General features: G+C 41.6%; 1 protein-coding gene across 1 annotated transcript in view; it reads left to right on the top strand.

Annotated features, from left to right (window-relative positions):
- Nucleotides 1–450: 450 nt before the first annotated feature.
- Nucleotides 451–19588, top strand: part of ASPG (asparaginase) — a gene marked incomplete at its 5' end in the record, with an annotated part of 47410 nt that continues 28272 nt past the window's right edge. The window contains 6 exons of the mRNA XM_082317093.1: nt 451–634; nt 6263–6392; nt 9959–10070; nt 12852–12977; nt 14428–14511; nt 15579–15705. Of these exons, the coding sequence (XP_082173219.1) occupies nt 451–634; nt 6263–6392; nt 9959–10070; nt 12852–12977; nt 14428–14511; nt 15579–15705 (763 nt within the window). The remainder of the gene's footprint in view (nt 635–6262; nt 6393–9958; nt 10071–12851; nt 12978–14427; nt 14512–15578; nt 15706–19588) is intronic.

The raw sequence follows: 19588 nt of genomic DNA, 5'->3' as shown, positions 1-19588 counted from the left end.
AAGCATGAAGGACCTTGACGTTTCCCCCCGGGGCTGGCGCTGCCCCGCGGCCGCAACGGCGCAAAGTACAAGGGGTGGTGCCGCACGCTGGCGGCGGTGCCGGGGCTCGGCCCGGCCCCTCTCCCCCACCTCCCCCCGGGGCGAGGGGCCCCGCCGCCCCCCGGTTGTACCTCGCTGCCCCCCGCTTGTACCTCACGGCTGCCCGCAGCCCTCGAGCTGTAGCCGCCGCCCCCTCGCCGCCCGCTCCGGAGGGCGGGCACGGCGGCTCTCCCCGCCTCTGGGGGCAGCGCCGCGGCCCGAGCAGGCCCCACCCCGCTGCCGGCCCGGCCGGCGGGGCGGGAAGGGGCGGCCCCGCAGCCGCCCTATAACTCGCCGTTCGCCAGGGCGGGCGGGAGGTAGCGGTTCCTCGGGAGCCGGGTGGGGAAGGAGGAGCGGTTCCTCAGGAGCGGGATGGAGGCGGCAGCGGCGGGGCAGCACCCTGCGGGGACGCGCTCTCTGGGCAGAGCCCTGGCCGGCGCCCGGCCCCAGGAGCGCCCCAGCTGCCCCCCGGCCGCCGCCGCCGGCTCGAAGGCCGAGGCGCGGGTGCTGGTCATCAACACGGGCGGCACCATCGGCATGGTGCAGGACGTCAAGGGTGAGGGGGCCCCGGGGGGAGCGGAGCGGGGCGGCGGAGGCGGGCCCCCCGCGGGGGACGCTGCGAGCCGGCCTGGCGGGGAGCGCTGGCGGGGCGCTGGGCTGGGGGACGCGGCGCTCGGCGAGCGGGGGCTGAGGCTGCCGCTGCCTTAGCCAGCAGCCTTGCTTTGCGACCGCTCGCCCTGGCGCGGCTTATGGTTCAGCATCCCCGGTTTCTCGTAACTGGTATGAGCGATGCCAGAAGGGCGTGCGCCTTCCTCTAACCCTCTGTTCCCACCAGGTGGCTATTTCAGTAGCTTAGCTGGTAGGCATCCTTCTGAGAAGTGAGCCTCACAGCTCGTTAGAGCAGGTTTTGGCAGAGGACAACGTGTTTCCTGAAGCAGGAGTCCTTTCTCCCCTCCTCCGTGCACTGAAAATGAAACCAGCTTAATCGTACCAGTCATGCAGTCTTTTTTTAGCCCCAAAAAAGCCGCCACCATCCCAGGCTACCTGGAGAGCATGTGTCTCACACTGCCACTGGGAAGAGCGTGGGCTGTTGGAGGTGGTGGCCACGTCAAGGATTTTCAAGTGGTGACCTGACAGACGCAGCTGATGCAAGTGTGGCAGCGTATGTCCTGCCAAGTGCCATGACGAGCGAGATCAGATGCAGCAGATCTGTGCTCACCTGCCTCTGGGCAAGCTTCTGCTGCTCTCCTACCAGCTCTTGACTTCCTTCAAGAAACCATTGAAGGGTTCTGCTTTACCTTACCAAGGGAGGGCGAGACTTGTGTTGATGAAAAGGCTAGGCATGCTAAACCCCCTCCCACCAGCTGAAAAATGTTTAAATCCAAAATTGAGCTCTGAGATGCTCAGTATGCTGCCTGTGTTTTACCTGAAAGCTTCTTAGGCACCTACAGGTATATGCTCTGCATTTTCAGGTGCCCCTAAATGTCAACATTCCTCCTTCCCTTGGGAGGTAGTGGAGCATCCCAGGGCTTCCAGAGCCTGTGTCTGTCTAGGTTCAGAAGTGTGGGTACTTGTGTCCCCTACTACAGTGTTTCAAGCCCCTGCCTGAAATAGCATCTCAGCTACTCATTTGTAGGATTAAAACACCTGGGGCTTCACCTCAGAGCCTCTTAGACTAGATTTTTTTTTTTTCATACATATCCCTTCTCAGAAGATGGTGGCTGGCTGATCCTTATTATTGTAGGGAAGATGCTTTAAGGGGTTCTTCTGCTTTGGTTTTTATGGCTGTCATCTTTGTGTTTAATCTATTGAAGTTGTGGGGGGAAAAAAACAAACCTGTATTTCAAATTACATTGTGGTGCCTTTCCTCTCTCTGTCTGCATTGTTTATACTAAAATAATTTTCTACTTCTATTGTCTCAGCTTCTGACGCACCTTTTTAAGCAAATAAATTAAAATCGCATCTCTTATCCTTTTTATAAATGAACTCCATAACCTCTTCTCATGTTGTGTGCCTTTTATTTTTTTTTCTTTTCCTTGACAAGTGTCAATCACTAAAGCACACGCAAACAATCGAAACAGTTATGATCTAATGAGGCTGACTTGCTGCATCCTGGTGAGGGTTTCAACCTGCTTCTCGTACATGGATCTAGCAGCAGAGCAGCCAGAGCACCTCTTTCAGGATATTTGGCAGTCTTTAGTGTTCAGACAGAAGCTGGTGAAAGGGCATGGGAAAAGCAGCGTGCTTCAAAGGGAAAAACAATAGATGCTCATTTCTTTTATTAATCAATGGATAGAAAGTGCCTGTTTACAACCATATCTAGAACTACAAGTGTTTTATTTCAAGCACGGTGAACAGAAGTAGCTTCTTCGAGCGCACGAATCCTTGAGCAACTGCTCAAATTGAAGGGATCAAGCTAGGTTTCTACCTAACCGATTTCTGTCTAGGTTTACAGCCTTCTCTATGGCCTTCCCAGTTGCTAGGAGAAGATAGTTTCACTTTTAAAATCAGACAATTTTGATAGGCCTGATGTGTTCTGCAAGGAATATGTTCCTGTGCAGAACTGCCCCCGTGTACAAGACTGATACACAGTGAGCCCAGGGAATGTGATTGTATGTATGGAGCGATTATTTGTCATCACGAGCTCTGATTATAAACCTACTGCAAGGTTCTGCAGTTGACCTGTGCGTGTGTGGCAACTCCAGCATGTCTTGGACCTGTTGGACTTTCTGCGCACCTACGGGTTACCTGTTCAGGAGTCATTTTCAGAGGATGGATAGTCTGTTTCTGTCTGGGTGAGCTGGGTGACAACCAGACTCAGTTGCAGACTTTCTCAGTGTTCATGTTTTTTGCTGTCAAATAAGCCATTTCAGTGCATTTTTAAAATTCTTCCTTCTACTTCTTCCTACTTATTTCCTCCTACAATAGCCTCTTTTGGCTTATCGGTAGCTCATTTCAGAAAGAGAATCTTACTGCGCTCCTTAGTGAGGTTACTGTGATAGTAATCTTTGCATCAAGTTTGTGCTCATGTTCCTCCTGGCTGGTGCCTTCAGGAAGACCTTTTCCTTGGGCTTGTGGGCTGGATCTCTTTCCTAGCTTTTACCTGAAATATTAAGAAAAAAAACATCCAGCAAATAGAAGTAGAACGAAGCTAAATCCCCTAAGAAAGATTACTTACCTTGGAATAGAGTCTGCCTGGGTAACTTAGTTAATTTTCTACCTTTTCTAGACATACTAGACTGCCAAAGGACTGGCTGCTGTAGTCCAAACCTATTTTCTGTTTGAAACCTATGCACTCGCTTCCGAAAGCTCCAAGTACTACAGCTGCAGGAACGAATATTTTGGAGAAGACTTTCTGCTTCTCTGCCTTTGCAAAATGTAGTCGTTACTTCTGGGATCTGGCTCCGTAGATGTACGTGCCATTTGTATTGATATTCCTATAGGTAAAAACTGGTCTAGTGACGTCCTTTGTATTCCCCAGCACGGAGAGTTTGTTAGGATTGGGGACGATGACTTCAGTACGCTGATGTACAGTATGCTGCTTCTCCCCAGCTCCTGTGGTTTCTTGGGTGCAGAGTCCCACTGACACAGCTGCATCAGACTTTTTCAGCTCCCCGTTCTCTGCTGCAGCACAGGTTATAGGATATCTTGATTGGCAAGTAGCTATAATTGTGTTATCTATAGCACCGGTGTGAAAAGCAGAGTCTCCAAGTGTAGATGAGACAGAACCATGCTTGTTCTCCTCGGCCACATTTACTTGTTTGCTGTTCTGCCTTTATCCGTCTGCTTTGTGATGCCGGGGTTGGCCAGCTAAAGAGGGAAAGGACAGAAGTTGATGAGAGCTATTTGGACAAGTTGCACAGCCTGCCTCTTCTCTGCAGGGGTGAAGTTGCTTCAAATACTTGGTTAACAAGCTTGGCTCGCAGAAGATGTTTTCCATGCATAATAAAGTAGCAGTGTTCTTAAAACAGTTGCACTTGAGTTCCCCTGTGCTTGCTTCTTGAAGCCGTAAAGCAGAAAACACTGCTAAATGTGGATGCGTTTAGGGGACTGCCTAGGTTGTAAGCGGGTCATCTTGGATACATCTGCAGAATGTCTTAAAAAAAAAAAAAAGGTTTAAGATTTGTGATTAAGAGAAGAGATGAGGAACTGCCATTTCTAAAGAAGAGATTTAAGAATATTAACATACATCAGCTCTCCAGTTCCTGGGGCAAATACAAAAAATAAACAGTCTAATCCATTGTCAATATTCAGAACAAGATGAGCATTGGACAAACAAGAATAATCAGAAAACACTTGAAACTGGGCTACATTTCAGAGCCAAAATGCCTCTATGCCCAAGCGCAGCAGAAGTGCCCATTTGTGACTAAGCTAGGAACATCCTTAATAGAAAAAGCAGGGATTATAGCTCAATGAACAAAACATCCAAAGCTTGAAAGCATGTTAAGGATATTTTGTGAAACAAAGTATTCTGGGAGGAATCCAAACAAATCCACTCAAATGCTGTTGCCGACCTGTGAGAAAGTTGGCTATGAAGGGGCCTGCTACTTCATTTAAGGCAAGCCAGAAGGGAGATTAGGGAGTTCTTAAGGATTTTTTCATCAGTTTGGAAAGTAAACGGAAAAAGATAGAAATACTATTGAAAATACTCTCTGTATTTTGGAGTATTTTAAATAAACTTTGCTGTTTGAAGGTGAAACAAAAAAAAAAATACAGATGCTAACTTGGATGAGAATTGTGTTTAAACAAACAGAAGAACTAGGAAATAGGAGAGAATTACCTGGCCTTAAAATAGGAATAACTAGAACTAACAGAAGTAGAATAATGAGGTTTGAGAGTTTGTTCACCTTCTGAACAAGTGGTATAAAACACGTTCACTGAGATTAGACTGAACTGGACAGTAACACCAGTAGAATCTTGACGTCCAGAAGAAAGGACCTCTGATGGAAGTTCCTTGAATGAAAAACGTCTCAAAAAGTCAGACTTAAGAAAAAGAGGGTGGCTTCTGACTCTGGACACCAGGACTGTCGCTGTCCTTCCTGAAGCAGCGTACTGGGAGATGAGTTGCAAGTTAGATTCCCACATGAACCACGATGCTGAGGATTGCTTCTATTGATTGATTGATTCTATGATGCTGAGGATTGTAACATCAAAAATTTACGTGCCTTTCTGTCTAACAGAGAATGGTATGTGGATTCCCTCTGAAATGCCTGGTTGCAACCAGGACACCTGCAGATCCAGCGCACACTAAATGTACTTAGGCTAGTTTAAGCCCCAACCGTTTTAGGGCCCCTGCCACAGAAAGACAGACAACATCACAGGCAGGGAGAGGGTGAGCAGAGCTTAAGGTGCATCCACGCTTTCGACCTTTTCCGTTCAGCAGCTTATGCACCTTCTCTGCCTCTTGTCAATTGAGATGTTCAATCCTAAACCTGCTGGTGGAAAGTACCTACTCAAGAGAGAGTGATTAGAGCACTTAGCATTTAAGACTCTTCTTAGAAGCTGAGGTTTCTCTGTCTTTGTGTGTGTATATATATATATCTTTGTCTGTATCTGTCGATGATCAATACCTACTGTGGGGTTTGTTTTAGCTTTCTCTTTTATTTATTTTTTTCTCTATGGAACTGCTGTTGCCATTGACAGTGAGACATAACATGCCGCTTCCCAGCATAGACATACTAGTACCTTGGTGTTTGTGCCAATACTGCTGTAGGCTAAGCAGCTGAAGTAAAAATGTCACAACTTTATAGTACAAAATAATGCTCAGTGTTTTGTAAGTCTTCTGCAACTAGATAGAGAATAGCTATGGCAAATGTAAAAGAGAATGGTAGCTTTTTGCTACAGTTGCAAAAATTGGCTTCCTGCACCTACCGCTGATTGGTATTTGCACACAAGCAACAATCAAAAATAAGTAAAACATAAATATTTGATATGGAGGAAATTTGTAACATTATTTCTCTTAAATGAAGGATTTATTTATTTCAAGTCAAGAAAAGAATAGCTGCATGGCATTTTATTGGTTATATTCTATTTTCACATTCCTAAACTGGCAATAGACTGTTTAAATTTAATTTGGAAGGATGGGCAAACAGCTGTGTAACTTGACTTCTTCTCTCCTTACTGTGCCACATGCTTCCTTCCATCGCTGCTCCTTTATTTACTTCCTTTATTCTTTATTTTTAAGGACTTGCTCCTGAGGCAAATAAATTAGTAAGCAGCTTGAAAACGATGCCGATGCTGCATGATGAGGCATATGCCCAGGAAACAAAACTGAACAACTTCCATGAATTTCCAGATAACACACTGGTGCTTCCGTAAGTACATTTTCCTTGGGGAGAGGGAGGGTTGGGAAGTATCTTGTTAATTTTCAGGTAGTTACATCTCTAAACTTTTAATGTGAAGAATCCATTATAAGATTAGCAAAAAGCTTATATTGACTTAAAAGGAAAAAGCCTACCATGTCTGGCACGATAGAAAACGTCTGTTTTGATATATTTGCAGTGAAATGTCCTACAACTGCTTGAGAAATAACTTTTAAGTTAGGCAACAAGTAACCATTCTGGGCAGTTTAGTCCTGCATTTTTTTCTTGTTTTGGATATTAATTTGCTACTGTGCAAACATACAAATATTCTATAGAAACGAAGAAAACTGTATATACAGCTCTGTGTGAATTATCTTCAGCATATGTCTGAAAAAGTAGCATCTAATTAACGCATCCGTGAATAGGCCTTGTGCGTTAATTCTGCAGGCTGCCTGTTTTTAAAAAACCCTAAAAGCCGATTGTCTTTCCCAAATGTATGCAACATTATGATAATAAGTGATGGGCTTATAATTAATCTGCATGGCTTCTTAACTGTTGGGCAATGATTAATAAGCTTATAGATTTTATTTAGATGGCAGTATGCTAATTTGAGATATTCCCCAGCTGTGATGAATGACTGTACCCCTGTAAACATGTTAACTTTGCACAAAGGACGATTTTACACAGTCATTCAAAAATAAATGGGACTATAGCTGTTTGCTATAAGAATAAAAATGGATATTCTTTAATCTTTAAGGAGAAAATCAGGACATGCAAAGAAAACGTAAGGTTTATTAATTTCTTTCTATTTTGTATTGAGGTCTCTGTGTAAAGCTTTTAAAAGTAACCACTTAAAAGGCAGATGGCAGGAAAAGGGGTAAAGGGAAAAGAAATGGACTCCCAGTGGAGTAGTATTGATGTGAACATACAATTTGTGTTAAATGTGATGGTTATACTAAGAAAAATGGAGCTCTGTTACGATATTGTGCTTGTAACTGAATAATTTTTAAATACTTCAAAGGGTTTGAAATATAACAAAACTACACTAATATACCCATTTGAGTCCTAAATATCCTGGCACATCTTTTCCATGAAGAACAATAAAGCTTAAAACAATAATTCACATCAAAACCTGAGGTTTAAAAAGCAATCTTGTCTTGTTTTTCTGGCACTGCTGAGTGCCGTTTCTGGAGGTTAGTCCTGGCAATTTGCCATTTTCTGTTTTGTGCTAGCCGAGTGATATTTTAACTAGCCAGTTGAGAAATATTGTGAGTTTCTGAGGGGAGAAAATAGGAGTATTTTGTGAACTTTGTATATCTGTGTGATAACCTCGATGTAAGAGGAACGATATGATCTCTTTTTGAGAGAAGCATCAAAAGTTGTAGACTAGGCTGGTCTCTGGTGTCGGTGTGTCGTGTTTTATTTAAACAGATCATCCTCAGGGGGGCTTTCTTTTCACAGATTTTCAACTGTGAATTTTTCAGACTTCCAAAGTTACTCTTAGCATGTATAAATGTGATATCCAACAAGGCAATTTTTCATATGTAGTCTAACTTGTTAGGTACAGTACATCAGTTGGTTATGAATGAAAACTACACATTGTTTAAATGTTCTCTGTGCTGTACACAACTGTCTTACAGGCCTCATAAGGGGAGTAGGTCTGCAGATTTTATTAGCTGATGAATTGACAATTGACTCGTGTTTTTACGTATTTTATATTGCTATAAATATATACAAGAATAGCAAGTAGGAACAAAACTTAGTAGGAAGGAAGGTAATCAACTTTTCTGTGCTCTGAGCACTTTATTTTGGGAACTTCTACACACCCATGCAGTATCCTGGTCTTTTCCATAGCCTTTGACAGTCTTCCAGTGTAAATGTTGAAGTATCTATCACAGTTACAGCTGGCAGGGAACTTTCCATCATCCTCAGGCAGTGGAAAAGCATGGAGAACGCTCTGAAGATGATCCTGTTAAACATGCTCCTGGATGGCTTGGCCTGGAAGAGCGAGTAGGAAGGGCAGAGCTGACCTGCGAGCATTTCTTCTTTGTTAGCTGCTTGTTGGCCACTGCATTGCTAAATAGGAACATATTCCAACTAACGTAAGAATGAGTGAAAACGGTGGATATTCTATCCTCTTCCAGGCTTCAGAAAGGTAGCAGAAAATAATAGTTGTAGGGTTCTTTTTTTACCCCAAATCTTGACTAGCCAAGTGGAATTTATATGCAGTTGACTTTACTCTAAGGGGTTAGAAAGTTAGTGTGGAGAAATGGGCATATTTTGTAGGGTGAAACACATGCTCTGTATGCAGTCCATTTGGCTGGCAAATCAAAGGTCTTTGAAGAGTCTGATTTCTTGAGATAGGCAGATGGAGAAAGGGAGACCCGTGGTCCTGGGAAGCAGGGAGAGCAGACAGCGTGCTTAGAGCTAGGACAATCCCACTGTGATTCCATAGCCACCATCGCCTCTGATAAGTCCCCTCCAAATTTGGGATTGTGTACTTTTATAAGACGTTTGAGTGTCTAGACACTTCTTAATCTTTGGTCTCCATCTGCTGGGCTACACACTGCATGATGTTTCAACGTGTTGCATTCCTCAGCCCCACAGGTACTTTATCCTGTTGCTTGACTGTTCGTTTTTGTTTTGGTTTGGGTTTTTTTCCCTTGCATAGTTGCTTTGTCTTGTTTTTATTGTACTTAGAGCAGCCTTTTCCCAGCTGTCAGGGTTGCACTTGTTCAGTGGCCAATAATTGATTGCCAGTGAGTTGTTTATAGTCCTGAGGCTTCTTGTTGTCAACCTATGCCAGTATTTTAAGATCTTTGCTATTATCACATGCCTAAACTCCACATCATAACAAGAGATAGCTGGTACCATATAGCAAACTTCCATGACAAGGTGACAACAGGCCTAATGGGCTGGGACTGGGGTTTTACAAAGTTAGCCTATTACTAGCAAAGGCAACAGTTTACTTGAAGATCTTAACTAACCAAGAGAGTTTTTTCTGAAATCTGAGGTCAGAGAAACTGAGAAGAGTGGATCTTCTAAAGGCCACAAAAATGAATCCCAGTCATAAGATTGTTAAGAGAAGATTCCCTTTGCGTCAGGAAAGAGTATCTATTTATAGCGTGTCTATTTATATTTATCAAAGGATCAAAAAGTTGTTGCAACTCTTCTGTTGAGCCCCTGTAAACCTTGGGAGCTTTATAGATTCCTCTCAATAGCTTATGAAGCATTTTTAAACCTTGAGGCTTTGTATTGACTTTTGTTAGAACTCAGTTCCAAACTTAAACAAAGTAAGTCTGGGTTCTTCTTTTGTGTCTTTAGTTTTGCCAGCCCCTCTCCACCTCCCAAATTATATTTATTATTAAATTAAATTGAGGGATTTGTGCTTTAAACCACATCAAGCCATGAACTTCTAAACTTGGAACTTAATGTTCCAAATTTAAGACCATTTTTTTGCCACAGACTTCGGGGATGGGGAGGAAAAGGGTGAAAACTACTGATTTAGAGAAAAAATCAGAAGTGATGAGCTGATATTAGCTCTAAGATTTTTTTTTTCTAATTCTCTTTCTTCATAGTGTCTCTAAGCAAAACAAAAGAATTTTTTACACAATCCTGGAGCTCTCACCACTGCTTGATTCTTCCAACATGACGCCAGAGGACTGGGCCAAAATTGCAAAGAAACTTGAGGTACTATGGTGTGGGATAAGAATTCATTTGTTGCTTAAACAAAACCAGCAGTATATCCAGTATACTTAGTGAAATAAAACAATTCAGTAGTGATATACATATATATTTATTTAAAATGTAAGTGTTGTGTACCTTGCTTAATTACTTGCAAATAACAAGTACTGTGCTTGCAAGGCTTGCTGAATTTTTTTTTCCTTTTGAAAATACAATATTGCACACTCATTAAAGTGATATAGTTCTTCCAATGATAAGCTGTGTCATAATTCTGTACAAGAAAATAAATAGGAAAATTGCAGCTACGACTGAATAAGGTCTGTAATATGTAGGTTGATATGTTCTAAAACATTGACTTATGTTGAATAAATGTTCCAAAAATGTTGAATAAAATCCTTAGGTGTAGGTGACTTAACTGAAGGTTGCTTAGTTACACATCATTTGAGTGTTCAAGTAGCTTAATAGTTGACATAGAAAATAATTTCATGTCTTTATGCCTTTCTTACTCTGGACACAGACGGACTTGACTAGCTTTGGCTTTGCAGCCAGTAGAAAAAATGCTATCGTGGTTAGGTTTCCCACACTGGGAAACGTTTAAAGCCCTAGATATTTCTGCATATATAAATAAATTCATTACATCCTTCTCTAGATTAAAAAAATCAGCATTTCTCTGCTCCTGTCCCTGTGTCTGAACTTAGCTGTGTGCTTTTAAGAAAGTAGAAATGGGAAACATTTCAAATACTTCACACCAGGAATTCATACATAGCTGTCAGAAATAAATAAATAACCATGGCCGGTAAGATATTGCTCTTCCACTTCTGCTTGCTCTGCGATAGTGGGCTTTATAGTGTAAATTTCCTTCTTCGACCAAGCTGTAGCAATGCATGCAAACAGTGTAATAATGCAGGGAATGATGCTGAAGATTCAGGTAACAGTCTTTCACCTTTAGGTCCTCTGATCTTGAAACCACCAAACTAGGGATGATGCTCCTCCTATCGAACGCATCTTGCCAGGGCAGGGAAGAGACGGAGCTGGTGTACAGGTGGAGAGCCTCTAGGATGGAGCAGGGGTGCAGCTGGGAAAAGCCCAGGGCCAAGAGCAGAAGGCGGCAATCCCATGCTGAACAGGAGAGAATTTACCTTTCTTCTTTAACGGCATATTAGTTTTATTACAAAAAAAAAGTGTTTCTTTCTTGTACATAGAATGCAGCTTCTCTGTATATACAAATACCCAGTATGTGTAATCCAAGTAAAAAGTGCTGAGAAGGGAAAAAAAAAACCTTCTTCAACTAACTGTCAGACTTATGTATAGACACTGCCACTTTGTGTTCATCTTCGACATGTACTTGGCACAGCTGTAATGTGCTGATGACTTTCCAGGCTGAAACATTCTAAGATGTTTCTGTAGGATATCTCCTTAATTGCCAGCCCGATCTTTTATGTTATAAAGCTTAAACCAAGCTATGTTCTTTTGCATCTAATAAGGTTCATAAGGCTGAAAATATTTGTGAGTGTACTGATTGAGTTAGAGAGGACAAGTTGCTATTTCTGTGATTTCAGCCCTTCTTGAAACTTACTTGTTACTGCACTGGTGAATAACTACAGCATGCTTTTTGCATCATGCTATAGTTTGGCCTACAGAAAGATCTTGCAACACTGGCTGTTGTTCTGCTGGCTAACTTGTTAGAGATAAGCAGAAATCCCCTGAAACTTCCAGTAGGTAGCAACATGTAGGCACGAGTATCAGTGAAGAAATAGCAAAAGGACAAGTAGAAATCTGCAGGTGAGTTTGGAGGTGACCTTATTATCAGAAGATGCCAAGCATGTGTGCCTACTGTAGCAGAAGTGTAATTAAAAAGAAATCTCATTTAATTCTATGGCAAGCCCCCCTTTTTTCCCCACGGCGATACTTCATATATCTGCTTAGACTTCTATGTGATCCTTTCCATGTTACCAAATTACATCAGAGACATCAGTGTCTCTCACTACAGTGTTTACTATGCACATCACTCTTAAAACAGAGGAACCAATTCCTTTTTACTCCAAAAGCCAGCAGATGACTTTATTCCAACAGGATGAGCTGTGCATTTCACGGCTTTGCATTAAAAAATCTCCAGTGTGGAATTGTATGTAGGTTAAAGTTATAAAATTCCTTTTTGCGACTGTACGTGTCTGATAGTCTAAGGGACTTCTCAAAAACCAGCAAGTGTATGTATGTACATTAACAAACGGCAAGAAGCTTCTTCACCTCTTTCTGCTGCTCACGCACTGGTCCTGGATGTGACTTTCCAACAGAAGAGGGCACTCTCACACTGGCAATTTGCCTGTCTGCCACCCGGATTAAATGGACTGGTTTTTCTATATGTTATGATAGCCTTGGTCTGCCTAATCTGTTCCTGTAAATGGTGTAATCCCTAAAGTAAAAGCGGCAACAAGAAATCAGACTATACGACTAATTTGCATATGTTAACATTCCTGTTTAAAGCCATTGCTAAGCTTTTCTTAATTAGCGGTCTTCTGGTTTAAAAATGCTGCATTAATATGTATACATAGAAGAATCTCTTTGACTGTTCCATAATTAGAATTACTGGCTCTAGTGCTCGGTGTCCTATTAACCCTTAATTGTATTTAAACTGAAACCAGGATACCTTTAGAAGAAATTACACGTATAGTACCCTTTAAAGTATTATGCTGTTGCTTGCATCAGTGAAAGCAATGCAATATGTATCTCACTTGTGGATGCCAGTGCATTGCTATAACAATGTGAAAACTGTCTCTCCATCTCCAGGAGCACTACGAAAAGTACGATGGTTTTGTGATCCTTCACGGCACTGACACCATGGCCTATACAGCTTCAGCCTTATCCTTCATGTGTGAGAACCTGGGTAAAACTGTTGTTCTGACAGGATCTCAGGTAATGGACTTAATTTGAAGTTGGAGTCAGAAGCTTCATTTTTTATTTTTACATGCAAAACTAGGTAGTACCCTGATTATCACTGTATAGTTTATTGTAGGGCAGGCCTCTGGCCAGGGTGAATGGTCACAGTGCTGATAGAAATTAGTGAAAATTGACGGGCTCACCAGCTGAGGATCTGCCCCAAAGTTTTATCATTAATGACTTCACAACTCTGTACCAAATCAGACCAGTAGTTCATTATGGCTGGGGCCAGATGCTTCAGAGAAAGATATAAGAGCCTGTCATTGGCCATTGTGTATTAATTGGTTTATAAGAGAAGCATCTTTCCAGCCTCAGGTGGCTGCTGGTTGTTAGCTGTCTTTTTTTCTTTTAAAGCCCTGAAGCTTATTACTTTTTACTTCATCAGTTGTTATCCCGTTTTATGTTACTCATTGTTGCATTCTTTATAATTTTTTTAATAATCTCTAAGCATTAGATGCATTTTTGATCATTTCTGTTCCACAAAGCATCTAACATGGTCTGTTTCCCTTCCTCTAAAGGCTGTATTTATTAATTTTCATTCTCTTAGCTGGAGATCAGGCCTTTGCATATTGTCTGAGGGGGAGGGGTTGTCTTACTAGAATAGCTTGCTTGAGCATAAAATACAGCTCTAATCACATGAGAGACATGAAACATCACACTGTAAAATTCCCCTCCCTCATCTCATAACCTCCCTTTAACATGCGGTCTATTTGAAGTCGAAATACGAAAGTCTAGGAAGGAGTAGGCTCCCACTTACTGTCTTGACGTGGGGCAGTCTAGCTGTGGTACATCATATTCAAGGTTTTACTTTTTTTTTTGCTTTATTGCTTGTAGATCTGCCTGACATATGATCTAGCAATGGAGCATGTGATTCTTTTTTCATTGCTGAAAGGAGCTCTGACTCTCTGTTAATAAAGAGGCAATCTGAAAAGGCATGGAAGTCATCACTCAGTTTTTAATCTTGTCCTTTTCTGTCGATAATAACCTGCTTGCTCAGTTTTTCTGTACTATGGGGAAAGATGGTGCAAGAGAGCTGTTGTGAAGCCTGTAGTGGCAGTTCTGTATGATCTGGGGCTTTTGCTTTTCCTCTGTACAATCACTTCTCTCATGCTCAGTCATTTTAACTATGCCTGCTTTCTGTTTTTTATATTTTTCCTAGATCAGTCTTTTAATCTGCTTAATCACACGAGAATCATCTCTATATTAGCTTTTAAGCACTTAAATTATAGAAGTCTGTTAAGCACAGAGGGAAACCCTGCCATCTGCTGCAGTCTAAAATAGTTTGGATGAAGAAGGAAACTTTATTTGTCATAAATCATTGTTACATAAATTATTCATGTATTTGTATTGCATAAGTTGGACTCTTTTTTCTGCTGTGTAGGCTTTACATAAGGGACAGGGTGTAATTTCAGTCTCTGCTCTTCAGGTGCCCATATACGAGTTGCAGAATGACGGCCGAGCCAACCTTCTGGGGGCACTGCTCTTTGCTGGGCAGTTCGTGATTCCTGAGGTCTGTTTGCCTGTGAAAACCATCTCAGAAGCTGCTTTTCTCCCTCTAGCCAGGACACATACTTACATATTCAAAATATCCAGTAGGCAGTAAGGAATTGCACTTAAACAGGAAGAGAAATGGGTTCCGCTGAGGTAACAGGCGCTTGCATGGCAAAGCACATTCCGTTTTCTCAGGAGTCATATCCCATTTTGCCCATATACAATCTATAAAGACTATCAAGTCTGAAATGTAACTTGCAGCTCTTGAAATCAGAGGTTCCCTTCCAATTATGTGGGATCTGAAACACTTCTAAGTCAGTTTTTTAACTGAAATGTACTTTGAAGTTGCTCTAGAACTGGTAGGAGTGTCTTCTAGCTCTAGTTCCTGAAGACTGAAGTGTCGAGGATAATATACCTAATGGACATGGAAGTACCTCCATGGTCTCAGCACCCTGGCTTTAGAGATGTTGGTGCTGTGCAGCCCAAAAATCAGAGAGAAAACTGGTCAGTTTATGCCTCGTTTCACTTCTGCCATGCTCCCAAAGCCAGTTCTTGTAAAGCAACAGCAATAGCTGACTGGCCAAGATCTTCATAGCTAATAACAACTTTGAGGTATCTCTTTTCCCTCAAACTCCAATTGACAAACTTTAAGGGACTTGAGAAGGAACCTTATTATTTATGTGTGGTAAATCTTTTGAAAGTTATCCTCATTTTCAGTAGGCCTTTTGTTAAGGTTTTGGACTCTGAATTTAGATATAACTGATAAACTTATTAAAAAGTCCACACTGTTTCTTTCCTCTATCTCTGAAGTGGAGTCAGGCAAATTTGCTGTCTCCTAGACTATGCCTCGTGAGAGGATTACGAAACTAGTTAGTTCTTAACTTGTTTTGTTCTTAAATTCTTAAACCAATGTGTGATAGATGTGCCAACTCTTTTTGAAAGTGTAAGAGTTGTAAACATCTACTAGCCTCTGAGTTGCTTTAAAGATTTAGAAAACACGTTATAAAGCACAGACTACAGTATTTATCTACTGAATCTTTTAATTACTGGCTTATTCATAGACCTGTTTCTTTACTTGTCTTGCAGGTGTGCCTGTATTTTTATAATAAACTGTACAGGGGAAATAGGGTGACTAAGGTGGATGCTGGGAGTTTCAATGCCTTTTCCTCACCTAACCTGCCTCCACTTGCAAATGCTGAGGTTGATATTACAAGTAAGCAACATCGTCTCTTAAGCCTTGTAATTTATGCCACATGCAATAGAACTCTAGCTGAAAAGAATCTGTGCCTATGTAGTTGAAATGCTGTTTTTAAACTCAAATATCTTTGAAAGCTCTGTAGCTTGACTCCACTTTATCTGCTCTGAAACTGTTTAAATATTAGTAAGACTGAGAATTTGTGACCCAACTGCATTTATCTATTGAATATAGATGTGAGCTAGACTGACTTTGACTAAAGATCCAGACTAACCAGAGGGAATGTTGCCCCTGTGTCATGAAAATGCTTGCTCTGAAGATAAAAATGAGGGAATGAGGACTGAAAGAACAAAGAGTTTAATCTCGTTAATGACCATGCAGGGCTCTGAAATCAGGCAAAAGAGTCATTGCAGAGTACTTGCAGCTTCAACAGATTCTCTGTTTGATGCATGTCATTGTGTAAGATATTTTACTTAATGTTTAGGACCTGTCTAAACTGCAAGCACACTGAAAACAGCAGACCTAGAATATGCTCTGTGTGAAGTTTTTTTTCCCCAAACTTACTCAGACTCCCTATAATTTCTGTGTGTCTGTTTTTTAAGGAGAAGAAAAACTACATGAAGATTTCAGTACCCGTTTGCAAAGTCATTAACATGCTGATGTCTGTTCTTGGATAAATGGCACCCTTTCTTTGGAGAGGGGAGACGAGAGACACACTTGGAGTCTAGCCAAATGAGGAGTTGCCAAAAAATTTACTGAAGGACAGTTTAAAAAAATATAAGATGTTATGCGAGCTGCTTTTGGATAGGTTGGGTATATTAAAAAGGAGTAGGACTTGGTGACAATCTCCATTATTTCAAAAAGCACGAAATAGGAGGGGGTTCCCAAATTCTTTTGCTAGGTGCCATTACTGGCAGTAGGAGCTCTAGCCCAGTGCCGTGCAGCATGCCATTCTGAATGGTTTCTACTGCTAGGGAGAGAGACATTCTGCAATTTGGAAAAATAAACTTATCCCTTCCACCTAATGAGTGGGAGTTACTTAACAAAGTTTCAGGATCAAAGTGCTGTGTTTTTAGCAGCCAGATACAAACTGAGGAAGCCTGTGAAATACTGTAGTGGTCCGTAAGACATCTCTCAGGTAGAGTGTCTGCCACTGTTGTGTTACTGTGTGGTGTCAAATATGGTGTATCTGAAATCAACAGAAATGCTGTCAGTTGATTGTTGCAGTAAATTAGGGAGAATCTTCTTTCTTGGGTTTTTATGAACTGCATCAAATAGGGTATAAATAAATTCCGTTTACTGACTGATCAATAATGAAATCAAGCTGCAAATTGCATGCTATTTCTCTCTTGGATTTGAATGAACTGTTTTGTGATTCCTTGTCTAGAGTAAAAAAATGAGAAAGTTATTAAGTACTTCCCTTGGCCCGTATTGGGTCCCATTATCTTTTCAGCAAAATGCCCCATTGAGATCAGTGGGGATTTCTGATTTAAAAACTGATTGTGTGATAGGCTCTATTTTTATTTGTTTCAGTTGATTACCCAGTTAGGGTAGCATCATTTATCCAAGATGATGGTGTCAGTATTGAAGGATTGTTTCATTTTGAAAAAACATAGTTTATAGTATGGGCAATCTACTAGTGCTGCTTTATTTTGTCCAAAGTAATTGTTTGAAACATTGCTGTCTCCCTTGAGTTTGCTTGTACAATCCTCCTATGAAACTTTCATGGAGACAAGGAACTACCTGGGGCTTTTAAAAACAAATCAAACAAATCTAGCATCTTTTAACTTTTTTTTTTTTTTCAAATGACTTTGTATAACATGTCTTAATCCTCCTGTAGACAGGGCTGACTCTTGCTGCTTCAGCATTATGGAGAGCAGCCTGAGGATGCCAGGAGGAGTAGGCCATGTGCAGAAACTCTTCCTCGGGCTTCCCAGTTCTAGCAAGGCTGGGAATGAAAACTCCAGAGAAGCAGGGGGGGGAGAGATGACAGGATGGAGGGAGTGGGGAGTGTCCTGGGATAAGAGCTTGCGATCATGGGTTGGTACACAGGAATGAAGAGAGGAGATGCTGTTTGAGGCTAGGCATACCATATAAAAGCAACAATCTACTTCAGAGCCAGAGAAGAGAGGGAGAAGCTTAGTCTGCTTCCCTTCGCTCCCCTAGCTGCAGCACTCCTCTTCATTTTCGATATCCATTTTTCACCCTCTTCCCCCTTCAGATGAGACTCCCACTGGATTTCCAATCCCATCAACTGGCTGTGTTCTTGGCCAGATCATTAACTCTGTTAGCAGCACCTAAGAGTCTCGTTATCCAGTTTTAGATGAGCAAGAGTGTCAGCTTCCTCAAGACTTTCAATTTAGCACAAGAAACTCATGTAAGAAGTGAAAAATTCTAGCAAACTCCTCAGATGAGTGAGAAACCCAATGCTGATAGGAAATACTTTTGCAGCAGAATCGGAAATCTCTGTATGAGAAATGGACAATCTAGGAATAACAAAAAATATTTCTAAGACCTTAAAGCTTACCAAATAAAAGACCTTGCCTTATTTTTCTCATATTTTGAAAACAGGAGAGACAAGGAGGACTATTTCACTTGAAATGTGTAAAGAGTCTCAGTATATTTCATAACTGATTGCTCTCCTCTGTTCTCTATTGTCCTAATGAAGCAAATATGAAACTTGCTTTGTTACCATGGCTGGACTTTCTTCATCACATATGCATGTAACTTCTGTGAGTGGTGCACGTGTACAGAATCATATGATGAGAAACATAAGTTGTGTAGGGGACGAACAGAGCCTGTGTGACTGTGCATGCAGTTGTGGTACAGCAGTAGCAGCAGGTTAGAAGGCCCTTTTTGGCTCGTCTACCCACCCATCTCATTAGAGGGAAGCTATTCGTCACTAGCCAAGTCTGTGTCTTGGTTGGCAGTTCTGGTTATTTATAGTAAAAAGCCCAAGTCATTTATGTATTAAGGCAAATGCCAGCTCTCTTCACGGGAGTGCTTTTGGTCTCCCCCCTGCCTTGTAAGTAGGCATGTTGATTCTTGCAACATCACCATTCAGTTTAAATATTCATTTCAAAAGGTGTGTGTCGATTGTTTTATAACAAACTGCCAAAAAAGGGGGTCTATGTTTGTTTGCCTCCTTCAGGAATTTGCACTCATAGGTTGGCCTGCACTCCCCACCCCTTGGCTGCCGCCATGAATCGTAATGAACACCGGGGCAGCTTATATAATGGTAGGGCTCGCCCGTAGCCCTGCAGAGAAGGATGAGAAGAAAGCATTGCTGTTTGTCTGGAGCTCTGCAATCATGAAAAGCTGTATTTCTTGTTTGATTTCATAACTCGGAGTTCAGTCACCACTCCTAAGGGAGGTGTCGCTCTTAGTTGCTGCTCTCCCATTATAAGTTGAAACCTGCGTTGTGGCATAGGCGCTGTTTAAAAAAAGGGTTTTTCTGCTGCTTTCTAGACTGTTTAGAGCTGCTTCTCTTTTTTATTTTATTTTTAAGTCAGGTTGATGTTTTTTCTGCACTAGCCCTATCGCCATAGTTTTGTGTGTGTGTGTGTGTGTGTGTGTGTGTGAATAAAGCTGAATAAGATAAGGATGTATTTTTGAGCTGTAATTTTAAAAGCTGTAGTGTTTGGTAGGGAGGGGGAGATTGGAAATAGCAGAGTATTGTTTATGTAATGGTTTTGTTTGGAAGAATAAACAAAAGGCCTTAGTATCTTGAATGCAGTCTCTTTGAATAATGCAATCTTTTCTATCCCAAGCCATTTTGGAGGCAGTATATAAATAGCCATTACCTCTTTATTTTATGTACATTGCTTTAAAAACTTTCTTTCAGCTGTGCAAGACCAGTAGCTGGCTTACATTTGTTCCTCAGCCTTGTATCCATATTTAC

The sequence above is a fragment of the Platalea leucorodia genome, assembly GCF_965183815.1.
Source record: "Platalea leucorodia genome assembly, chromosome: 7".
NCBI classification, from domain to species: Eukaryota; Metazoa; Chordata; class Aves; order Pelecaniformes; family Threskiornithidae; genus Platalea; species Platalea leucorodia.
This window is presented reverse-complemented; position numbering and strand designations above follow the sequence as displayed.